At 41.3% G+C, this 25,659-nt stretch overlaps 1 protein-coding gene across 1 annotated transcript in view; it reads left to right on the forward strand.

Moving 5' to 3' along the window:
- ITGB6 (integrin subunit beta 6) overlaps positions 1–25,659 on the forward strand; it is a 61,486-nt gene that overhangs the window by 4,996 nt on the left and 30,831 nt on the right. The window contains exons 2-7 of the mRNA XM_018571704.1: positions 10,197–10,276; positions 15,198–15,402; positions 16,982–17,228; positions 20,042–20,204; positions 22,239–22,400; positions 24,995–25,090. Coding sequence (XP_018427206.1) covers positions 10,197–10,276; positions 15,198–15,402; positions 16,982–17,228; positions 20,042–20,204; positions 22,239–22,400; positions 24,995–25,090 — 953 coding nt within the window. The remainder of the gene's footprint in view (positions 1–10,196; positions 10,277–15,197; positions 15,403–16,981; positions 17,229–20,041; positions 20,205–22,238; positions 22,401–24,994; positions 25,091–25,659) is intronic.

Consider the following 25,659-nt stretch of genomic DNA (forward strand, 5'->3'; position numbering starts at 1 on the left):
GAAGCCCATGTCCAGGATCCGTCAGTGTGTGGTGGCTCTTGATGCACTGACTCCAGCCTCAGTCCACTCCTTGTGAAAGTCCCCAACACTTTTGAATGGCCTTTTCCTGACAATCCTCTCCAGGCTGCGGTCATCCCTGCTGCTTGTGCACCTTTTTCTTCCACACGTTTCCCTTCTACATAACTTTCTATTAATGTGCTTTGATACAATTCTTTTGCAATTACCTTTTGAGGCTTTCCCTCCTTATGGAGGGTGTCAATGATGGTTTTCTGCACAACTGTCAGGTCAGCAGTCTTTCCCATGATTGTGATTCCTACTGAACCAGACTGAGAGACCATTTAAAGGCTCAGGAACCCTTTGCAGGTGTTATGGCTTAATTAGCTGATTAGAGTGGGACACTTTGAGCCTAGAATATTGCACCTTTTCACAATATTCTAATTTTCTGAGATTGTGGATTTGGGGTTTTCATGAGCTGTAAGCCATAATCATCACAATTATGACAAATCACGGCTTGAACTATCTTGCTTTGCATGTAATGAGTCTATCTCATATATTAGTTTCACCTTTTAAGTTGCATTAGTGAAATAAATGAACTTTTGCACGATATTCTAATTATTCGAGTTTCACCTGTATGTATCTAAATTCAGCTAGAGAACTGTAGGAGACATGGAGAGGAGTCAGAAGACCTGAAACAAAACAAACTCTCCTCTTGTTGTTGGTCTTTATTACCAAAAAAGTAGATTTGATTATAAAGCAGATACTATGCTGCCTTCAATAGTGCATTCAATCATTATCTTTTTGGTCAAACAATCATAGAACACAAGGAATGCTGTGCCGCCCCAACAGGGGCATAGAATATGAGATGCATAGCCTCAGTTAAGATTAGCATTGTTATATAGGTTAGAATTTATATAGTGTGATTTGCCTAACTATTTTCTCATAGATAAAAACAATGTGTTATCCTATGCTGCCATCTAGTGGCCTTTTGTTGTAACAAACATGCTTTCTGTAATTATTCCTCATGTGACGATGTATTTCCCCCAAGTGTAGCCCCTTCCTGCTTCCTGTGTGCAGTACTTCCTGTGTCATGGGCACAGCTACTAGCCACATGTAACAAGGACACACATGTAATCTGCACAGTACGTAGGAAAGGCATCATTTTCTGACCGCACAATACTATAACCATTCAACTGCTGTTCCTATCATCTGCTGTAACCTGATGTTAAAGAATAAACACCTCTTTTGAATGAATCGGTATTGACGAGTTCAGAAGAATTTATAAAGTGTGATTTGCCTAACTATTTTCTCATAGCTAAATCCATGTGTTATCCTATGCTGCCATCTAGGGGCCTTTTGTTGTAACAAACATGCTTTCTGTAATTATTCATCATGTGACGATGTATTTCCCCCTAGTGTAGCCCCTTCCTGCTTCCTGTGTGCAGTACTTCCTGTGTCATGGGCACAGCTACTAGCCACATGTAACAAGGACACACATGTAATCTGCACAGTACGTAGGAAAGGCATCATTTTCTGACCGCACAATACTATAACCATTCAACTGCTGTTCCTATCATCTGCTGTAACCCTGATGTTAAAGAATAAACACCTCTTTTGAATGAATCGGTATTGACGAGTTCAGCTATCTGACGATGATTGTCCGCAGTGAGTATATCTGCTTATACAGGCCAGGCATAGAGGTCTCAGCAAGGGATATATTTTGCTATCACAACAATCGGAGTCAGAATAAATGGAGCTACTAAAGTCAATTGTGTGCTAAAAAAAGAAATAGGGGGCAGCCGTTACTACCCCTATAGTAAAAATATTAGTTGGTGGGATGTAATTGTTGTGCTAAGTCACTGAACTGGAATGCGTATAGTGATTAGCGAATTCAGCCAGAAATCTGGGTTCATCAAATGTCTAAGCAAACTAAACCCAAAGCTGCCTGTGTCCTAGCAGCCAAAAACGCTGTCCGACCCACACACCACCATTGATTGCTAGGACGCTAGTGGCTGGGCCATATACAATCATTGGTTGCTAGCACCCTTATGGTACATAAGAACCAAGATGCTGTGGGGCCTTTGGAAATTTAGCAGAGCATCATTGGCTGGTAAAGTCCTGGCTGCCCCTATATTGGCATAGGTTGTTCGGTTGCACCGGTCTGCATCCTAGTAACCAATGACGCTGTGCGGCTCAGACACTAGTCAACCAATAATGCTTTGCGGACCACACAGTGCCATTGGAAGCTAGGAGACAGAGGTTTGGCAGGTAAGTGAACTGGCCAAATCATTTGTCCACCTACTTTGTCTTGACTTTAACTTGCCGCGTGCGTGGTTCATTTTGTGCATCTAAAGTATTAAAGCATATCCCCAAAACCTTTTTTTTAGTTTTGGATAGTTGCTCCAAGTGACTCATTTGGGAAGCTTTTTCCTCACCAAGAAGAGAGGCAAAATCTCCAAGTGGTACACACAGCATTAAAAATACTCATTGTAGTAGCGTACGGGAGGATAAAAAAAAAACCCGTAAGCTTTATATTGCTGTTGGTGACCCAGTTAGAGATTTTCAGAAACTTCTTGGCCATGTGGCAACATTGTCGATAAGACAGGAATTGAGGGGAAATCACTGCAATGAGGCCTTAGGCAGCAATAAAGACAGAGAGAGATTTTCACCCATTCCTTTCTATCCACAACTAAAGGACGTGAAACTTATTTGTCTGGATTTACACTTTAAAGCTGGACATGGCCAAGCAACTAGCATTTTTCAGAAGGTAGATGTCCATAATTTCCTCCTGGTGGGTGAACGTTAAAAAATTCCAGTACTGATAAGCACTTAAGCTTTTTTTATTTTTTTAAAGTCTCTTTGTACACATTTTAATGTTTTATCAGTTCCTGTTTTATCTCTATGTTTATCGTTATCTTTAGAGCTAACCTGTACTAAAGGAACTTTGATTACTGCTCCTGGTGATGATCACTACCTGACTGTGGTTTTCATACTGGCCCAGAACAAGTATTCAGATCAGAAATGCTGCTATCAATTGCCTGTATCTTGGTCAGTGGTGAGCCATAATTTACTGAAACCAAAAACAGGCAGGAAACTAGCATTTTCAACAGGACAGTCTGCATATCATTTTTTGTATTTCTTTTTTTCTGCCCCACCCATCTCAGCCTAAATTTCTTAGGCACCTTTCACACAGGTGCCGTTCATTCCGATTAGCAGGGGATCCGTGCACAGATAGAAAGCCCCCGTAGAAAGCCACTGGAGGGAGAACTTGCAAATCTGAGATACAATAATAAAAAATATTGTCTGGCAAATTTGTAAAAAATTCAGTCACTTCAAAAATTACTTTAAGGAAAAGCTAGGTATAACAATTCAAATATTTATCCACTGAGAACACCCCGTGGTTCCCTTTTAAGCCTTTGTAAATGTTAAATGTGAACTGAAACTAAAACCTCTAATGTTCTTAATGTTGAATAGAGTAGAATGAGGATAAAAACTTCTGTTGGGTTTTTAATGTTGTCTTTGTTACCATTGGGGAAATCTCCTACCACTTCCTGTCTTGGTGATACAACAGTTGGTTGAAGTCAGTAGAAAAAGAGACAGCAACATAAACCTGTTAAAGGCTTATCAGGGAGTCTTAGCCACTTGAGTTACCATTTTAAAATGGTGCTGGGATAGCAGCTATTGTCCTAGTGCTGCTTTAAAACATCGGCAGGAAGCAGCGGATCATGCTGGTCCTGGCAGGGGTGAAGGCTGAAACTGCAGGCTGTCGGGGACATCCAGCATTAAGCCCAGATCAACTCGTGGGCTGTGATGCTTCTACAGATCCCTCTATAGGGGTGCGTTGTAGAAGGGAATGTAACATTGTGATTATATTGGGAATGTAGTAAAGTCACGAGTGACGTCACCACACCTTCAGTCAGTATAGAGGCTTGGCCAGATCTCTCCAGCCTTTTTCTATAGCAGTAGATCACTGCTATGGTAATCTATTGCTGGCTGACTGCATTCAGCAAAAGATCACTGTTAGAATTAATTTGCTGTAGGTCTGGGTTATGTATGCTTTACACAGTCCCATTTCCAGCTACAAATGACATCAAAAGGGTTAATCCTCAGGTCGCAACAATGATGTCAGATGATCTGAATTACCTTTTTGTTTACTGTGCAAGTATCAAATGCTCATGTACATGAACGCAATGTCATCCGAACTTTTAGCAAATGCAAAACTGTAGAAAAGTCTCCATCATGCTAATTTTGTACCCTCATCAACTCGATGTAATCTTTTCTTAATATTAAGCTAACAATTAATGCAAAGCGGTTTTCCTCCCCTGTGTGTGTTACAATGGAGCACCGAAAGAGGACTAAAGCTCTCCTAAAGTAAACGGCATATGTTCACTTTGAGCTTTACCATTCTGCTACATTACATAAAACATGCATCATGATATCATTTTAATCAGCAGACTTTGTTAATTATATTTTGCGCTAAATTTATGGGGGTGCTCAAATTACATAAATGTTACGTTGGGAAAAATTACAGGAAAATGTGTGCTCTCTATGGTGCCAGTTACCCAATAATGTGTAACGGTGATGAATTGTACAATGCTACAAGTGTGCGCAATGAATTGTCACTTTATGTACTGGTGTTGCATGCTCCATAGTGCACCACTGCTGTTATTCATTTTAGGTTGTTTGCAGCAAACCAACTGAGCAGTTTCAAATCACCTGTACAGCCTGGACTTAAAGAAGAACTCCAGGGGAAATTATTAAGAACTCATACAGAGAGGATAACCCTGCACTGCACGCAGGGGTGTCCCGAGGCCAGGTGTCACCCGGAGCGGATACTGGGTGACACCCCACCATGACGTCATCGCGCATGTGCGGCAAACCTGGTGATACCTGTCGGTGGCCATCTTGGTGATGGACGCCGTGAGAAGGGGACGGCGTACACCAGGCGGGATAAGGTATGCCACCGGGTCCCCTCCTCTTTCCTGCAACTGTCGGGCTCTTGGTCCATGACCGAGTGCCCGACTTTTCAGAAAGGGTGACACCAAAATGACTGTCAGTCATTTTGGTGTCACCCCTCCAATGGTGTCACCCGGGTGCAAGGGTTAAGTGCTTGTTTGTGTCTTCAGAGGAAAATAAAAAAGTTATACTTACCTGAACTGCAGAGCCGGCTTGCTCTTAGACCAGTCCCTGGAGCCTCTCACTCCCCTCTACTGTAGCAGTCTAAGGTCCCATAAATAATCAAGTTCTATGCATAGTGTATAGAATGTGAGGATGCAGAGGGACATTCCATTGCTGCAGCATATGAGGAGAGAGGCTGGAGGGAGCACTGTCACAGCAGGCCAGCTCCAAGGATTGGGTGAATATAGTTTTGTTATTTTCCTCCCTAAGCCAAAACGAGCAGTTAACCCTTGCAGTGCAGGGGTATCCCCACTTCAAGGGTTAATAATATTTTTTCTTGGAGTTCTGCTTTAAGTAAACCTGTGGGCAGGCTATGGACATTTAGGTATTTACATATTGCTAATAAACTGTAAACGAGCTTTAAAACTACCAGTAACTGACCTATGTAGCTGCAGGGACTGTGGAGCAATTCATCCTCAAAATTCACAGCATAAGTACTGAAGGTTTTCAAGACTTTCAGGAGATCAACTCACCCTGCTCCCTCCTCCCAGAGTACCTGCCCTGTGTTTGCCTAAGGTTAGGTTCACATCTTTACTTCCGTATTTCCCTGCAATTTGAGTTGATGTGTGTTTTAGTGTGTTTTCATGTGTTCTGTGTGACCAGCATAAGTCAAATAAATCAGAGGTTGCTAGGGAGAGGGCCTTGTTGTCATGCACTAAAACGCACATAACACACATTGCATGCACCTATTGAGCGCTTCCATTGACGTCTATGGGGCCAGAAGAATGCACATACTATTCTTCCCAGGGCAACGTACAGGTGTGAACAGGTCCCATTGACAACAATAGCATTTCTCTTGTTAACATTCGATTGGTCAACAGGCATTAAATTGCAAAGGTGATTTGAAGAGATTGGAAGGCTTTTCAGTGGCTGCTGGGAGGGGGAGTTGAGCTGCTGAGAGAGCAACTCTGATGATTTCAGAGCTTCTGCTTTGAAATATAAGGAATAATTGCTCAACAAATCCTGCAGCTTCAGAGGTCAATGACAGTTTGTTTTAAAGCTCATTTACTGCTTGTAAATACTATGAAAAACGGAACATAGCCTGGTCACAGGTACACTTTAAAACATTAGAACAGGTTTGGTAGACCCAAAGGTCCTGGAATTGCTTATATCCTTGACTTCCCCCGACAGATTACAGCTTGAGTATTATAAATGAACCAGGTCTTGTTTTTGTAAAGGATTACATGTGGTCACAGAACTGGCACACTGTACATCGGTGGTTAAGACACTTATTTGCGTTGAAAGGTGAAATGTTTACATTGTAAATGTTATGAACACGTACTTGTGAGCAAGCTGCATTCTTGTGGTGGGCATATTTTCCTGAGAACTGTGGACAGGTGTAGTGTTACTGGACAGCACACGTGTAAAACAAAGGGTGAAGTCATGTTCAGAAGGAAACGCGTTGTTTTTATGCCGTTTGGCTGTATATCTGCTCAGGGTTTTTCCTCTGGGATTTTTTTTTTCTTATAGGAAGTAAGATTCGGTTAGTGATATGGTTGGATTGTCCCTTGTAGGAGTTTTAACACAGGTAAACGGAAATAGAATAGGTGAATATTATCGCTTTGTGCCCACGGGGAAACAAAGTAAAAGTGTAAAAGGTTGTAGTGCAATAATGGAAATGTTATTACATACATTGAATAGATTGTAAAGATTTGGTGGAGTGGTGTTCAGTGGGCAGGAACTCTAGAGGAACCCAGTGGTTTCATAGATGTAGCAAGGGGGTCACCAGAAAAACGTGCTCACCGTAAATAAAATAATGTGTAGGAGTTTTGGCACAGGTAAACTGAAAGAGATTAGGTGAATGCTATCGCTTTTGTGCCTGCATGGAGACAAAGTGAAAGTGTAAAAGGTTGTTGTGCAATAATGGAAATAGTATTACATGTATTGGATAGAGTATAAAGATTTGGTAGGGTTATGTTTAGTGAGCAGGAACTCAAGAGGAAACCAGTGGTTCCATAGATGTAGCATGGGGGTCACCAGAAAAACTTGTTCACCGTAATTAGAATAATGTGTAGGAGTTTTGGCACAGGTAAACAGAAAGAGATTAGGTGAATGCTATCACTTCTTCCTGCATGGAGACAAAGTGAAAGTTTGTTGTGCAATAATGTAAATGTTATTACATACATTGGCTAGAGTGTAAAGATTTGGTACAGTTTTGTTCAGTGGGCAGGAACTCAAGAGGAACCCAGTGGTTATAATAATGTGTTGCCCACTTTTTTTATTGGTTTTTACACAGTGCCCAGTGTATAGTTAGGTCATGGAATATAGATTGTATTTTCAAGGTCATTGCCACATGACTACTATATCATGGGGATTTCCATCCTTCACATTACGCAGTACCTGGTTTTCCATGGCAGCATACGATGGGTAGTGGCTCTGTCCTTTCAACCCCATGGGACTGGATATGTATACATTTCTCGACAACTGAAAGTACTCAATTTTTTGACACACTGTATGAAATCCTGTGTGTAGTGAAGTGTTCCTCATCGTATGCTGTCATGATGCTCTGGGAAAATTGTAAAAAAATGAAGGCAGTTCCGACAGAGAACCTCCTATGAGGGAAAGATTACATCACTTCCCTCAGATGGTACCACCATCTTCATCACCTCCCTCTAATGCTGATGAACAAACTTGGCAAGATAGGACATGCATAGTATGAAATAAATGGATAATACAAGGTAAAATTGATTTGCAAGTATCCATGCATGCACAATTTGTAACTCGCAGTGTCTATGAGTTGGCATTAAAAAATTCCTAAAGTGAAAACAGTTTTAAGCTATTTCAAATGCTGATGAAATCACTTACAGTGGATGCTGCTCCTTGATGTTTAAAAATGATAGCTCTCTGCAGAACCAGCTGGTACCCTAAGCATTGATATCCTGTTTTAGGGTGGCTCCTTTCCCTTGCAGGGCTCTATGGAGCCACCTTGTGTGTGCTAGTAAGCTGTGTGTGTGTCCACAAAAACACAGACACATTAAGGCAAACCAATTTTCTGCTCCTCCCGCCCCCTCTGTCCCATCTCCAAGCTAGTAGATCCACAGCTGCTGGAGACTCCTCTGTCCCTTGTGATCTTGTACTGGACAGGAAGTTTAGGGAAGTCGAGCTAAGATTGTTGGAGTTGTTCAGAAACATGATGACTGTAAGTGCTTGGGCAAAAATCTGAAGAAATACTTTGCTGGGCAATGCGTAGTGTATTTGTTTAATCTGGGTTCATTGTTGAAAAAAGTTTGAGAGTTTAACCACCTCAGGTCTATAGATCTGAGCAGGGCGCGCTCGAGCAGGAAACGCCGGCGATTTAAAAACAGGCACCGATGCCTGTTAACATACAAGTGATCCGCCGGCCTACAGAGCCGGCGGATTGCTTGTATGAGCTGCCGGCCCGTGTCACCCCTTCAGCTGTGCCCGGTGCGAGCCCGGGACCAGCATACGGCCTCTGTCACAGGGGATCAGAGGGAGCTCGGTACACGAGCTCCCTCCGGTTCCCTCTCTGCTGCCACAATGCGGAAGTGATGTATATTACATAACTTCCGCATTCTTGTGTCACTCTCCAGCTTCAGACGGTGGAGACCCCTGATGTCTCCATAAAGAGGACCTGCCACATCTTTTGCTATCACATAGAGGGGTTTCCTAGCCCCCTATGTGATAGCAATAAAGTTAAGTGAAGAAAAAAAAAAACAGGGAAAAAAAAACAAAGTTTCCAAAATAAACTTAAAGTCACACATAAAATAGAATTTAAAAAAACAAAAACATTTTTAAATGCCCCCACCCATACATACACGCATGCAAACATGCGTCAGGTGCGCATACCTGCAAAAACGATGATTGCGCCCATTACGCCGCACATGTTACATATCGCCATGAACGTTGCAGTGAGAGCAATAATTCTAGGGCCATCAATCACTGATAACACTAAACTGATGAGCGGTAAAAGCTTTTAAAGCGTCGCCTATGGTCAATTTTGGGTATTGTAGTTTTTTTAGATTTCGCGGGTGCGTGCAATTTTTAAGCTTGACATGTTTGGTGTCTATTTACCCGACGTGACCCCGTCTTTTATATTTTACCAAAAAATTGGGTAATAATAATTGTAACATTTTTCAAAATTTTCACTATATTTTCTGAAATATAGAAAAAAATTAAAAACTCCATTGGTGAATAAATACCACCAAAAGAAAGCTCTATCTGTCCCCAAAAAATGGTATGAAATTCATTTCAGCACAGCGTTGCATGACCGAATAAATGTTAGTCAAAGTACCGCAACGCTGAATACTGAAAAATGGCCTGGCCAGGAAGGGGGTCTATACACCTGGTCTTCAAGTGGTTAATACTTTTTTTAAGTTCTGCTTTAAAAAATACTATTTGTAAAGATTATTTCTGATTTGTTTTCGTCTTCTGAACCAATTTTCACATCTTCTGTTAAGCTGTAAATGTCGGAAAAATAGCCCTGGCTTTCCACTGCAGATGATAAGTGATTCTAGCTTACCTATGTTTGGTCTGGAACTATAGGTGCAAATAGTTCCCACTTGGCTTCAAGCTTGTCATAGACATTAGAAATCAGAACATACCAACATGATATGACAAGCTCACATTATCTGCCGACCCAGCTTTGTGTTTGAGAAAGTTTCTGTTTAAGCTATAGAAACAAGAAAGACTAACCATTGCACCATGTCCTCTAAGCTGTCCGACCTTTTCCTACCCTGAGAATGGTCATGTGGGACTGTCAAAGGTTCCCCCAAAAGCAGCCAGTCTGAGAGACAGTCATGCCATATCTATGACACCTTTAGACTGCGGACAGAATCTTCCATCTGTATCTTATGTCATCTTCAGTGAATCTTTATATTTGTTTAGGATAATATTGTTGTTCAATTTTAAAGATGTTGCTTGGATAATGTTACAATCTCCATGTTTCATGACCATCTAGATTTCTTTTCACGTAGAAATGAACTTTTCTATAGGATCATGTTCTGTGACACATGTTCTATGGCACAAGTACTGATACTGATCTCCATCTCTCTTGAGTTTAGGCACTTGTTCTCTGGGAAGTACAATGACTTGTGGAGACTGCCTGAAATCAGGACCGCACTGCGCTTGGTGTTCCCAAAAGGTAATCCTGCATGATTGGTAACAGAATGAAAGAAGCTGCATTCATTTATTTATATGAGCCAACACATTTCACATCAAAGTACAATCTACATAGAAATATTCCCTTATATCTCTACACACTTATTACTGTATATGCTTAAGAGTGTACCTTGTGCTTTGCCATAGTGATCAATGTGAGAGAGAGAGGAGGGCAAGTATAGCTCCCTTTTCTCTATAGAATAAGCTACAGGTTCACTTTAATGGCCATAGTCTCCACCACTCCATACATAAAGCACAGGAATAATATGTGCATACAGAGGATAAGTTCACAAGTACAATTTAATGTAACAATACTAACTCAGTGAAAACTATAAAATAATGTAGCTTCAGGAGACCTAAGACTCTTGAGGGCTTTGCGTCTAAGAGAGAGGAAGAAAAAAGGAAAGAGGCAGAGAAGTGTAATACCCACAAATATTACCTTTGCCATGAGCTAAGCCTGCAGTGATTGTGTAGCTTGGGGCAAATCCCAGGTATGTGAAAAAGGGGTGTACAGCAAGGCAGAGGTAGTCATTTTCGTTAAAGACGATGTACAGTAATAAAATAAATCTTACCATATACAGTAATGTCACTATCAGGTCATATGCTAACCCAATTTGGGGGGAAGCTAACCACAAAAAAACACACAAACAGTGAGAATAACCTCCATTTAGACATTGGCCCTAGTGGGCATTGAACCCCGGACATTAGCCCTGCAAGTATACTGACTACCTAATCACAATGTTTACAGTTAAACGGGCAACATAATAAAATCCCAATTCAAATTTAAAAAAAAAACAACAATCCATCATAGAGCGTTTGCTCAATGGCTTTTGTGTGCGCCAGAACTGCTTCTCTCCACATATAAGAGAATAGGAATTCAAAAACAGCTTGACGCAGGTTGATGCAGCTTAGAATGAGGTCTACTGTACTGCAAGTCAATTGCACCTGTCAGTGAAGTCTGATTGATCTCAGAAGTGTCTCACATTGATCTGAAATACAAACGTAATGCATCTGAAATCAAGCTGCATTTGCCCATCCACAAGGTCCTAGGGCTCGTTCACACCTGCATAAAATGGACGTGAAAATGCGTTGCTGCAGTGTGGTACCATTTAAATCAATGGCTTTACATTTAGCATGTTTTGCCACGCATTGTGGTAAAGTCCGCGGTAATGCACATGCTACCACAGCGTCACAGTGTGAACGGCTCCTTACTGTGATAAAAATATAAATATTAGTGTGTATGGGCACAGAAAGGCACTTGTGGAAGAATTTCCATAAACAAATGTTTGTGATTGCTCATAGCTATAGTCTGTCTTCCTCGGTTCTCTTTATACACTTGACTCATGAGATGCCGCCTGAGGCAACCAGCCTCATTATAGGGACAGCCCTGATTAAATCCTACAGTGCATGTTAGCTGCTCCCCACTTGCAAGGAAAGAAATAAGTGTGTGAATGGATTTACACATATAAAGCATTGCATAAAAAGTGTGCTCTACATAAATACTGGACCTATAGTCGGATTGAGAAAGGCTGAATCTTTTAGCCTGGCCTTCGGCTTCAAAGAATATCCCGCTTTTTTTACTTAGACCAGAACTCTACATTAGTTAGTGATTCATGAGCTCAAAAAAGGAATTTGCTGACTTTGGACAATCCAAGGGTAACTGGTCAATTGATTAGGTTTATATTCTAGTGAAATGCAGGAGGTTCTGAATGTGTGCCAGTGTCAGCTGTCACCGCTGATCCAGCCATGTACAGTAATATGAAAAATAGAGACCTTTATTGAAGAAGATAACAGATACATTGTACATAGGACAATGACACCTCAGTCCCTTTCAGGCCTCGTTCACACCATCCTCAGTGCTTTCCGGCTCAATTGTGGCTGGAACGCACTGGATCGCATTGCGGCTGGCTCAGTTTGTTGTGGGGCGGGAGGGGGCATGGTGCTGCATTGAAGTGAATGGGACCGCAGCCACGCCCTCCGGTCGCAATGCGATCGGCCGCACAGGAACACAAGGCACATCAATGATTGCGCTCCGCTCCAGTCCGGTCACAAAAAATGCTGTAAGCACTATTTCTTTGGAACGGAACTCAGGCAGTGATGTACCCGTGCGGCCGAACACATTGCAGCGGTAGGGCGTGGCTATGGTGCCATTCACTTCAATGGACAGCCACGCCCCCTCCCGCCCCACAAGAAAGTGAGCCGGCTGCAACACAATCCAGTGCGTTTCTGCCAGAATAGGGCCGGAGCACAATGTGTCTGGTGTAAAAGAGTCCTCAAAGTAGGCACCTTGGGACCTCACCCAGTTCTCCCAGCGTCTCTTCCACTGTTCAAAACATTCTGCAAAATCCTTTGTTGGAATCGCCATCAGCTGCCTCGTCGTATTTCACTGAATCTCATTGACGCCTGACTAACAGCACACCTCCCCTTCCCGGCTCACAGCTTGGCCGGCCGCCACCTCCCGCCAATGTTAAATGGCCAAAGCTTTAGCATGATAGCCAGGGAACTAGCATTCTTAAAAAGGGAGAAGTCAGCACACAGTGGTATAATTCCTTCATGGCAGTTGTACTTTAAGCAGATCCAGACAACAGTCAATATCCAAGAAATCTTTGCATTTTTATGAAATCCACTGCATGCTAAGATGGAAGGCAATGGAAGGCAGTTCAGAAGGTGAGAATATCAAGAGATTTAGCTAGAATGGCAGAAAATATGGAATTTGAGGGCCAGGATAATCCTGAGAGCCAGTCAACAAGTTGGCTGTGATCCTTCAGTCAGTTAAACGGCAGAATTCCCATGCTCGACCGGGTCAGGCTCTAATGCCGAGTTGAAGGAAGAGTTATTCATACCTTTCAACACGCTGTCAGTTAGGATTTAGCTGAATGCACTGGATGAACTGAAAATATGGCACAGGCAATAAAGCAAGAGTATCCCTTTATTATTAAAATCACTGCAGATGGCACTAAAATTACTTCTCACTGTATAAACATACATGCTGTTGCTACAACATTATTTACGCAAGCTTCAGCATTGCCTTAAGCCTGGTAACAACTCCTTTAAAGCAACACCCAGCATTCCACTTAAAGTCAGTGTTCAAAGGTCCCAGAGTGGAACCCAAGGGTGATAGAAGTGCTTAAAGAAACCAGTTTGAAGGTTGCTGAAAGCTTTGTAAATGTTTTAAGAAACTTGTAACAGATCAGTGATTCAGAAAGTTTCTGCTAGATGGTAGCTGGTAGTAATAAGCAAATAATAAGGAAATCTGCTCTGCTGACATTTCAGTAAACCCTGTTGTGCACTGGATTTAAATAGAATACACTTTAAAACATGCCCTAACTGACCTCTGAAGCTACAGGCACTGTGGAATAATTAATCCTTAAAGTTTGCTGCAGAAGCTTCCCAGTTTTCACTTTCTTTCTGTAGCTTGGCTTCCCTCTGCCAGCCTCCTAATCTCTAATGCAGAAACAAAGCAAGTTCACTGGAAGAGAGAAGAGAAAAAAAAGTGCTGAGACTAGACTTGAATAACTTTACTGGTTTGCTGTGTGAGGTTTGAGGATGAATTGATCCACAGTGCCTGCAGCTTCAGAGGTCAGTGAGGGCTTGTTTTAATGCTTATATATTGCTTGTTAGGAATATCTCAATATTTGAATGTCAATGGCCTGGCCACGGTCCTTAAAGCTGAACTCTGGGGAACAAAATGATCCTCGCACTAGGGCTTCCCCATACGTCAAGGGTTAAATGCTCATTTTGTCTTGTGAGCACATAGAAAGTAACTACACTTACCTTATCCCTAACTCCTGCAGGCTTCCTGCCAGCTGCACAACCAGTTCCCGTTAGCCCATTCTCTCTGCTGCTCCATTGGTTGCAGGCACTCCGTCTTCATGATGTACGATGCAGGACCAGCAGTCCTGCATTGTAATTGAGCATGTCTGAGGCCTGTCCACAACCTGGATCATTGGATGGAGGGGAGGAACACTTGCTTTTGGGGAAGCAAGGGATACGTTAAGTATAGTTAAGTATATTAGTTTTTCTGTGGATAACAAACACCCCCCACCACCACCACACTCCCCACAGGAAGCCATTGGAGTTCGGGTCCCCCACTCATCACTGGTGACCTTTGGTTCTATCCCAATATGAAGATATAGTACTTCCTTATTATTGCAGTAAGATCAAAAAGTGTGGAGATTCTCACCACATAATACCCAGCACAGATACAAGTGAGACCCCGACTGCATTCTATTGGATCCCATTCATACTGGTAACTGGAGGTTATGTATGTTTTCTGTTGGGAGGCTGTGGGGACATTTCTGCACCCACCATGATTTTTCATTCATGTCTCTGCCTGATCTATATAAATGTTTTTAGCAAAAACTGTGTATGCAGACACTTGATATTTTAGCCGAGCTGTTATGTATATCACAAGAGTTCAGGTAGTCATGGAGCCTGCACTAGATCAAAGCACACAGTGATAACTTTTCAGCTAGGCTTCCTATGAATCTCTACGGGGTGAAAAAACAGTGGGGGGAATTCACTGAGCCATTTCTGAACGCTCAGATTCACGTCCTACGTCCAATTTCACAAAAGATATTATTTGTACGATGCAACACAATTAAAACTGACTTTACGGAAACATGAAAAGTGAATCAATATTTGTGTCTGGGCCCTGGAGAAGTGCCGGCCCACCAAACAGCTGAGGATTCTATGTTCTTTATAACACCAGAAAATCACTTATCTCAGGGTGTGATTCCCTATGGCTATGGACAATAAAGAGATAGAGGGGATTATGAACACTGTCATTATTTAATAAACTCAATGCAATGTGCTTACAACAACAACAAGTCGGTAAAACTGATATGTCCTTGATATAAGTCTGTGCCGTATAATGTACCTGTTTTATTTATTTATTTTTTTAGAACTTTATGGATTATTTAGGTGTCACTGCACGATGTGATACACCTGCGGTTCTCTTATCAAAGGGTTGCCTGCTAAGTCACATTGAATTCCCTGAATCTAAAGTAGAAATACACAGGAGTAAGCCACTTACTGAAGGAGCCCAAGCAAACAGTTCAGATGTTACACAGATAACCCCCCAGAAGCTAGTACTCAAATTGCGGCCAGGTAAGCATTCATTCTTACTGTAACTAAACCCTTGGTTAAAAAATAAATAAATGCTCAGCTAATGTTTGTAAGGTTTTAAGGTTTTCACTTAGACATTTGCTGCAGATCACAGGGAAAAATGTTTTAATACAGGTTATCAGCACTTTTAGGTTACCAGTGGCTACGCTGTTTCTCCATGCTTTCATGGAGTTTGGAGCATAGCCACTGAAATGTTCACTCCCAAGAGATAACCACAGGAAGGACGTGTCAACGCAGCAAGCACTGACCAGTTCTACATTAAGCAGTTTTCCTACATTGCAGGTTCCTCCGAACCGTCCATTCTATGCTTAGAATGACAGCAGCTCCTGGAGGGAGGGTCAGCAAACAGCAGAAACCCTCTTTGCACCCTCCCTTTTTCCTCCTCCTTTTGCTGCCTAGTCACTCTTCTCTTTTGCCATAGATGTCAGTGAGCACTGAATTATAACACCGGTAGTCCCTAAGGGGAACTGGACAGTGCCGTGCAGAAGCGCGTGCTCAGACAGGAAGTTAGATAAACTGAACGTCCATGCATGAAAATCATATAATAAATTAGCTTTTTAGATGATGCTAATTTACAGTTGACCCTTGCTAGTTAATTAACAATCTACTGCTGGAGTATTTTATTGGGGAAACGTTAGTTCTACTTAAGGCCCCATGTACACAGCCATAAAAAATGCAATGTAAAGTGTTTTTTGTTATGGATCTGAATATGTATATACTGTATATTGTTTTCAATAGAGCCATGCACACAGGTGTGTAAACATGCTCTGCATTCAGATCTGTAACGCAAAATCAAAAAATCTGCCTCACAGATTATAGGCGCATATGTGTGTAAGCCTACACATAAATACGTCACTGGTGTCCAAACAAGAAATTTAAATTAAAAACAGAACTGGAGGAATGGAACAAGCCGTTTACACATTTAAATGCATACATGTTTGTACATGTCTAAACGCAAGCATTTTACTAATCTTTTGCCCAGCAATTTTTTGGCCGGAAAAATGGTTATATGATGAGTAGATTTTAAGGGTAGGGTTAGAGCTTCTGTCCGTTTTTTTACTGCTGTCCACACTCCACCCACCTTCTGGTGACTAGTGTACAGAACACAGATTGCAATACAGCACTGATTTTTTTGCAGAGCAGATGTAGGGTTGGAGACCCTTCTAAGTGCTACCCTAAGCTGAAGTGAAAATAAAAAAAAAAGCTGTGTAAGAAGGGGAGAAAAAGACAGACACTAATGAGAAAACATACATCTCTGGCCGTAAATCTCATACTTAATGATGTAAATAGGAAGTTTGTTGTTTTGTATTGCTGACCTCTCAGGGGTGGGCAAAGTCAGCACTCTAGCTGTTGACAAACTACAAGTCTCATAAGGCATTGCAAGACTCTGACCACCACCGGCATGACTTCCAGAGGCAAAGGCATGATGGAATTTGTATTTTCATCTAGCTGGAGTCCCGAGGTTGACTACCCCTGTTCTATTACATAGGTTTCATTATACAGTACTTTGTTGTGTTTAGTGTCACTATACAATATTTCATGTATTCTGACTATTCATCAGGAAAAGAAGTAACATTTCAAGTCCATGTGCGTCAAAGTGAAGACTACCCTGTAGATTTATATTACTTGATGGACCTGTCAGCCTCCATGAAAGATGATCTGAAGACTATCCAGGTGTTGGGGTCCACTCTATCACAAGAGATGTCCAAGCTAACCAGCAACTTTCGCCTTGGCTTTGGGACATTTGTAGAGAAGCCAGTTTCCCCGTATATTATAACTATTCCAAAAGTAATTGAAAACCCTTGCCCGTAAGTATCTTACTCATTTTTAGTCAGAATCTTTCCTCTAAGTGCTGACTGGAATTAATTGTAGTCACTCCACAGTATAATGTATTACTCATCTGCGACTTGCTGGACAATGACAGCATTGGTACATCGAATATCACATTGGATGCCAAAATGACATCACTTTCTTTCTCCTATGACACAGAACCTAAGTTCACACACTTTTTCACATGTGAATACAATTAGGTTTTTATTGGAACTAATTATGATTTACAGTGTCGTCATTTTGGTATGTATCAGCCATCCTCAGCCAGGGTTCCTCCAGAGGTTACTAGGGGTTCCTTGAGCTGTGGCTGATTGACCTGATGCCTGCATAGTTGTACGGCCAATGTCACTTGACAAAGCCAGCGCATGACACCAATTATCTTTTTAGCTGTCTGTAAAGCTGGCCATACACTTATAGATTTTCTATAGATTTTTTTTCTATCAGCCTTTGCACAGATAGGAAAAGTGCAACAGATTCCTCAATCTATGCTAAACTGTGTGGTTGGAGGAATCCCCCACTGTGCCAAGCTTCAGTATCTTGCTAGTCGGCCCCGCTGGCTCTTAAAATACCTGAACAATCTGATTGGATGTAGGCATTGTTCAGATATTTTGAGAGCCAGCAGGGCCAACTAGCAAGATACTGAAGCTTGGCCCAGTGGGAGATTCCTCCATCCACACAGTTTAGCGTAGATGGAGGAGTCTGTTGCACTTTTTCATCTGACCATAGGCTGAAAATCAATAGAAAATCTATAGGTGTATGGCCAGCTTACAGTGACATTAAACCCTCAGATTTTTTAACATAAAACAATAGTGTAATGTGTGCCTTACTGTAATCCATGGTTGTTTCCCTTCTCTTTGCTGCTCTTCCTTTTAAATCTGTATCTCTTCTCATGCTTGGCAGAACTTCTGATTTGCAGCAGACTGCCTTGTCTATGAAATGGATACATGGTGTCTGTGTGAAGGTTCACAACCTGAGCCAGCACTACAGGAAGAGGCACTTAGCTGCAAAGGGAAGTTCTCCCCAAGCATGAGAAGAGATACAGATTTAAAAGGAAGAACAGCAAAGAAAAGGGAAACTACCATGGATTACAGTAAGGCACACATTACAGTATTGGTTTATGTTAAAAAATCTGAGGGTTTAATGTCACTTTAAGGGTGGCATTCTGACCGCCACTGTAAGAGGAGCATTTTTCCCTCTAACCACCAATGTAACTGGGGCATTCTTCCCATTGACCCCTGATAAATTAGTTTTATAAAGTGTTTCCTGAGACCTGAAGATTATTTTAGGGGTTCCTTTTGGGTAAAAAGATTTAGAAAGGCTAGTATATATGCAACAACTATAGCATAGCTTGGTCTCTAGAAATTTCCATGTCGAAGTGTTCCTAGTTTTCTGCATGTGCTTTTATATGCAATTTGGGATTCCTGTGGCAGTAACACAGGTTTAGGTTAATGACTGCGTGACGGCAGCCGCATCTGTAAGCGGCAGTTCGCATGTACTCTTACCTGGTACGATTACATGCAGTTTATAGTAGATATTGTCGATGGACACACAATAGATGCGTCCAGGGACAGTGATCTATTCCAAACTGCTTGTAAACATATCACATATGATTTCATGCAGACAGCCACTTACATATGCGGCCCATGTCACCTGATCATTAACTTAAACAGGTGACAGTGGCTGCATTTAAACAGGAGATCTTGGATTCCTCCCGCAGGGATCCCAAATTGCATAGCGTGCATGAGGCCTAAATTTCCACCTTTTCCGCAAACCAGATTCAGATTTTCTAATCATAAAAAATGGGATTCCAATCAACAATTGCTGTCTACATGCTTGTTGGGGAAAGTTAATCTCACTTCCCGTCCTATAGACAGTAGTCACTAAGAGAAAGTCACCCAACGGGGGGCAGAGAAAGCAATTCAAAACCCAACAGATGTTCTAACGTTTTCAATGTCTATCATGAGTGGCTGTCTGTGTCCTCATTGTAGTGATTTCCCTTTACCTCCTGTCCTGGTGACTGCCTGTTTTTGGGAAAGTATATGTCATAGCTGGGTGTGAGCACATTATGGTCCTCTAAGATTATTTTTTTGGGTATGGTAACTTTGGAGATCAGCGGCAAAGTGTCCTTAGAAATCATAAGGATATAAAGTAAGTTTGATTAGGATAAAAAGACAACTTGGAGATCATTTATAATGTGTCAACATATCTTCTGGGAGCCTCTTTACAAGCACAATTTTCCTGCTGACTAAATAGGACAGTCTCAGATGATGGTAGGGAGAAATTATTGTTTAGATAGCCAAGAAACATAGGAAGCCAGGGGCTGACCCAGCCCACCAGACTGCACCTACAACTACAGTATTACTTCTAGGTAGACTGAGCCTTTAATTATGGATCTTAGGAAACCAGGTGTTGGCTGTAAAATGGTTTATTGGCTACCTGACATTCAACTTTGAGAAAAAAAGGTTGTTGGCTAGTTCTGTTTTAAACAGCAACCTCTGCTAACATCTCAAAATCAAGTCAGTTACATCACTTAGTCAAAACTAGACTCACAACCACACAAATGTACTTGTTTAACCTTTTAACCATAGCACAATGGGGATCACCTTCCATGCATTGCAGCACACCGCTCCACATGTCATATAGTCCTCTGGTGTACTTTCCCTATGTGAAATCTGAGGAACACGGGCCAAACTTTTACCCTTACATTAATAATAATGAAGAAGATAAAAATGTACATCTATTCTTCATCTCTATGGAATTTGATTAATGTATATATTTATTTATTTTGCAGTTCATATGGATTTTGTTTGCCAACCTTTGGGTACAAGCATGTTTTGTCCCTGACCTATAATACAACGGATTTTAATGACAGTGTGAAGAAACAGACAATATCAGCAAATATCGACACTCCAGAGGGGGGATTTGATGCAATCATGCAAGCAACTGTCTGTAAAGTAAGTTATTTAATTGTGTAAATTCCTAAACTGGAGTGGGGACGGCCATTTTGTTAAGTGACATTATGTGATTTGAAGCAACTTTAATGAACGGACAGTTTGCCAACTGATCAAAATTTTAAAATGGATTATTAGGATGCATTAAAGGAATGCTATCACAAGCTAGATTGATTCAGACTAAAGCTGCCCATACACTGCTTTATTTTTTTTCACTCAACCCACCTCCATCAACAATATGAGCGCGTTGATCGAGGAATTCTCACTGTATCTTCTGGCTCATTGGCTGCCGGCTCTGTTTGTACAAAGGTTTTCTAACCGGTTCCCTCGATCAGCTGAGTGAGGTATCCCATCTGGAAGGGTGCCCACAGCGGCACCCACTGTGCAAATTTCGATCAGTTCCTCAAGAACTGGCCGAAATTCGCACAGTGTATGACCACGTTAAGCATTTGATGACAAAATCACAAGGAGAAGTCAAACCAGCCTGTTAATCAAAAGATTCAGGCCACTACATGTATACATATACCTAGCTCCCAACTGCCCATCTTTTGGAACCAATTTCCTTTGTCTCTCTTTCTCCCTTAAGTGTCCCTCTTTTTGGTCTGATGTACAGATATCTATGAAAATTTTAAAATTCTACCAAATTTTGTATGAAAACCTTGATCATATCTTTTGATTATCTTGTTTGCTATTTCTAAAAAGCAGTATAAAGGAAATATAATGGTGAAAAATAATTCTGGGTTCAACCAATTATTTGTGGCATATACATTCTTAATGGATCGCATAACTAGGGGTGTGAGAGGGGTGTGCCCCTTGCCTAAATACTTTGTGTTGGAAGGTGTCCCTCTTTCCCATCTCAGAAAGTTGGGACGTATGCATAAATCTTGACTTCTTATTAAAGTCTAGCTTGCCCCTGCCCTCCCACTTTCCCAGCCTCCCTACTGGCCAGTGAAACTGGCCATGCCATTACAGGAGCAGTTGGGAAACACAAGAGGTGGAAAGGGTGGGACCAAGAACCAGGCTGATAAGTGACCATTCACAAAGCCTTAAAGCCTATCTCAGACAGAACAGAAATTGAAGAGTATTCTCCTAAAAGGAGCCCCAGAGAGCAATTACCCCTCCCTTGGCTATCCAAGACAAAAAAGGTACTTAACTGCAGTTACAAATCACTTTTGCATATGAGTCACCTCTCACAGACCCAAGGCCATACTCCAGCTGGGAAGGCCCCGCCACCTTCACCTTGTTACAGACACAAAAATGTAGAGTTAATCTACGATTGCACCCCAATGGAAGGAACAGGTGAAGTGTCTCTGCTGCTTGTCCATTAATTATTTACATGCAGTATTGGATGCAGCACGGCACCCTCTTATTTTTCTTAAATGTTTATTAAAGTAAAAAGCATTTAAGCCATTTCTAATGAGGAATTAATCACTTACAATGGACGCTGCCCTTGTTGTTTAAAAGTTTTCTTCCTACAGAATCAGCTTTCTTCTTGCAGAATCAGCTGGTCCTCGAAGCACTGGCCCAGATATCCTGTTTTAGGGTGGCTCCTTTCCCTTGCAGGGTCCTATGGAGCCTCACTTGTGTGTGCTGGTAAGATGTGTGTGTCTCCACAAACACACAGACACAAGGCAAGCCAATGATCTGCTCCCCACTCCTTCTTCCTTATTCCTCCTTTCTCCAAGCTAGTAGATGGACGGCTGCTGGACTCTGCTCTGTCCTTTTGTGATCTTGTAATCGACAGGAAGTTCAGAGAAGCAGAGCTGAGAGAGTTGGAGCCATCTGTCCAGAAACACTAAGTGCTTGGACAAAAATGTAAAAAAAAACTTTGCTGGGCAATGGATATTTGTTAGATCTAAATACATTTTTCAAAAAAGTGTAAGTTTAATACGACTTTAACTGTAAACAACGCAGCCAATGATTGTTTCGTGTTTAAAAGACAACATATTTTATGTTTGAGTTTTTATGAGGCTTTTGTCCAAATGTTCATGTTACACAAACAGAGCTTTATTTTAATAATAATTCTTTGCAATTCAGGACAGGATTGGATGGAGGAACGGATCGATGCATTTGCTGGTGTTTGTGACAGACGCTGATTCCCACTATGGTATGGACAGTAAACTGGCTGGTATTGTGATACCCAATGATGGTCAGTGTCATCTAGACAGCAATAATGAATACTCCATGTCAACTGTCCAGGTACATGCCACTTTGTGTGTGTTTAACTGTCCTATCAGTAATACATATTGGGGTGTGCGTGTGTGTGCGGTGGGGGTGGGGGGCAATGCAGGACTGTCAGTGTATTTAGCCATCAAATAAGTTATCATTAAACCTCCACAATCAGCTATACTACCTAAGGCATGGACTGTCTAGATGCAAGCTGGCAATGGACTCAGCAAAATATTGCAAAGGATTCCAGTTTTGTTTTAAAAAAAAATGAAATTCTGTAATTTAACCCCTTCGTGACTGACGACGTACAGTGTACGTCGCCAGCATCGGGGCTGTTTAAACAGACTCCCGGCGACTTTTGCCGCCGGGACTCTGTTTAAACTTGTAGAGCCGACTAGTGAAAGAACTTTGGTTTGGGTTAAAATAAATATATTTTTTATTCAGGTAAATATGAGCTATTGCATATTTATACTATGCAGCTATCCAGCTAGCAAGTGAAATAAAAAAGCCTCTTTTTTACAGAGCTCAATAGCTCAGATGCATATGTGAAAAAGTCAGAGCAGTGACTCATCCCTCTTTGGATGGTTTCAATCAGAAACTGCTAGTCTCAAGGCTATTGCTCCGATATCTCTGTAGATACCTCAAAGTGCTGTGGAAACCCTATGTTATGTATTAAGTAATACAAATATTTTATAAAAAGCTCCATGGCTTTAATAAAAGCAAGTACTACCAGAAAAGGTAGCTTTGCCAAACAGCAACACTTGTACCTGTATGATATTTCACCTAAAATACTGTATAAAGAGGTCTGGAACTCCCCTTCCTTTTGACTCAATAATTTCACATCCAGGTGGAAATGAAGAATGATGTTGCCATCTTTTCTAGGAGAGAAAACACCATATCACCCTTACAATCTCCTTTCTCCTAATAAGCCTGGAAACAAGTCCCATCCTTACTAACATATTCTGACTGTTCTCATGTCAAGCCTGGATAACACGAAGGCATCAAAGTCTAGAAATTTGGCAAGCTCACAACCCCGAGGAAGAGTGCTGTAGCACATGAAATGGTAGTTGGTACTGGCATTGCTGGACCTTCTATATGCATTTGTTATATCTGTTAGATCAGCATACTGAGTGCTGAATTTTGAATTACCTATGTTCAGATTAAACAGAGGGCCAGATTATACTGGCTAGTCTTGTAAGGGGCCGGTTTTTAGCTTTTATTGTGAGTGTCAGTTGCCTAATTGAAAAATTATATTTTTCTATTTTGCTAATTAACATATTCATCAGAAAATACATTATTATTGAGTTAATTAGTGACTGACGTAGTTCATTCCAATATTGTAGGTAGTAAAAATATGCACTCATGTATAAGAAAAGCTTTTTTTAAAGTGACACTAAACTCAGGAGTGAAATATCTTAAAAATACATTAAAATACTCTTTTAACAAAAATGTTTCTTATTTGTGTATCACTCGACTTGTGTATCACTCGACTTCAAGCTCACTCGTGTGATGGACTACAATCTCAATACAAATGAGTAAGCTAAACATGAGATTGTAGTCCATCATGGGAGTGAGCTTGGAGCGGTGGCTACTTTACAACACACACAGGGACCATGGGGAAGATAAGTAGCCACCCTCCAGAAGGAAGGACAGTGTCAGCACCAATTCAGAGATGATTTGAGATTCTACAGCAGAGTGATACACAAATAAGATACAATTTTGTTAAGGTACTTGAATGCATTTTTAAGGCTTATCTCCTAAATTTAGTGTCACTTTAACTTTCTTAACTGAGATTAAAGTACAATTAAACCTTCGGGGGGTTTTGTATATACCGTATTTGCAGGCGTATAAGACGACTCGGCGTATAAGACGACCCCCGATTTTCGGACGATGTTTTTGGGTCTAAAAACACGTCTTATACGCCGGCAAATACGGTATCTACTGCTAACAAGCAGTAGATATATGCAAAAACATTTTTTTTTTAAGTTATCAAAAAGGTACAAACTTACCTGTGTCTCTGCCACGCACTCCTGTCCGAAGTTCTGAAGATTCTCAGGCGGCCGTGAAGGATGATGGGGCGGGCGCATGCGCAGTAGAGATCTTGGGCCGTGGAAGAGGAGGGACACAGGGTAAGTCAATGCAGCAGCATGCACCCGCACAGACTCTGTGGGACACAGAAGACACAGCAGTCAGCGCTGGATCAGAGACTGGCAGCAGCGCTGGAGGGACTCCTGAAAATTACTGGAAAGAAGAAGATGATCAGAACAAGAGGCATAATTTAGGGTAAGTTTATAGCAGCATAGGGGGGGGGGGGAGGAAACAAATGTCACTTAAGTATAGATGTGCAGTCTTTGTTACCCAAGGAAGTGAGTGACAAAATCTACTGCTGGAAGGACAAAAAGGAAGAAGTAGACCATACACAGCCCAAGGAAATTTCAGTTTGCATCTCCAATCTAGTGTCCTATCATTCTAGGTAGAAATATCATTATTGAGAGAACAGCAGATGCGAAAATAACAAACTTGTCTGACTTGCAAATGACATGTTAACATTTCCTCAGTATACGATCGGTAATCCAGTTGATACACACCAGAATACACAATGTCTTGTTTGATTTCTCCTTTAGGAATATCCGACTCTTGGTCAGCTGATTGAGAAGCTGGTGGAGAATAATATTCTGCTTATTTTCGCTGTTACGGAAAAACAAGTTCCTCTGTATCAAGTAAGAATGAACACTGCCTTTGTTATAATCCGGTCCCTCCCCATTCATTCCACTGGAAAACAGGGATAGTCAATACCATAGGAAAAATAACAATAATAGTCATACATTATTTATATAATATTGTAGCTACAGGGATAATGTATCTCCAGACAAAACCATATTTTTCTTTTTTTAGTTTTGTATTGAGTAGGGAAGATTTAGAATGCCAGTACTTTTTTTTTTTTTGCTGCCTCTATTCTATTGGGGTGATTTTCCCCCACTTCCTCTTTTGGTGACAAAATTGTCACTGGGACAAGCAGAAATGGAGAAACAGACACCAATTAAAAGATAACTCAGGGTCTAGCCTTCCCTAATTCTACTAATAACAAATTGTTTCTTTGCCCGTGTGTCCATGTTAGAGACATTTACTCTCACTTCCTATCGTGGCAAGAACAGGAAATGAGGGAAATTCTCCTGAATATGAGAACAAGGGACAAGGGTTCTAACCATTACCAACATATCAAAGTATATTTAAACCCCAAAGTCTTTTAACTAGTTTTTGCTAGACTAGTGAATGATTGATGTATCTG

The sequence above is a fragment of the Nanorana parkeri genome, unplaced genomic scaffold (genome assembly GCF_000935625.1).
Source record: "Nanorana parkeri isolate BGI_ZX_2015 unplaced genomic scaffold, ASM93562v1 scaffold1812, whole genome shotgun sequence".
Lineage (NCBI taxonomy): Eukaryota > Metazoa > Chordata > Amphibia > Anura > Dicroglossidae > Nanorana > Nanorana parkeri.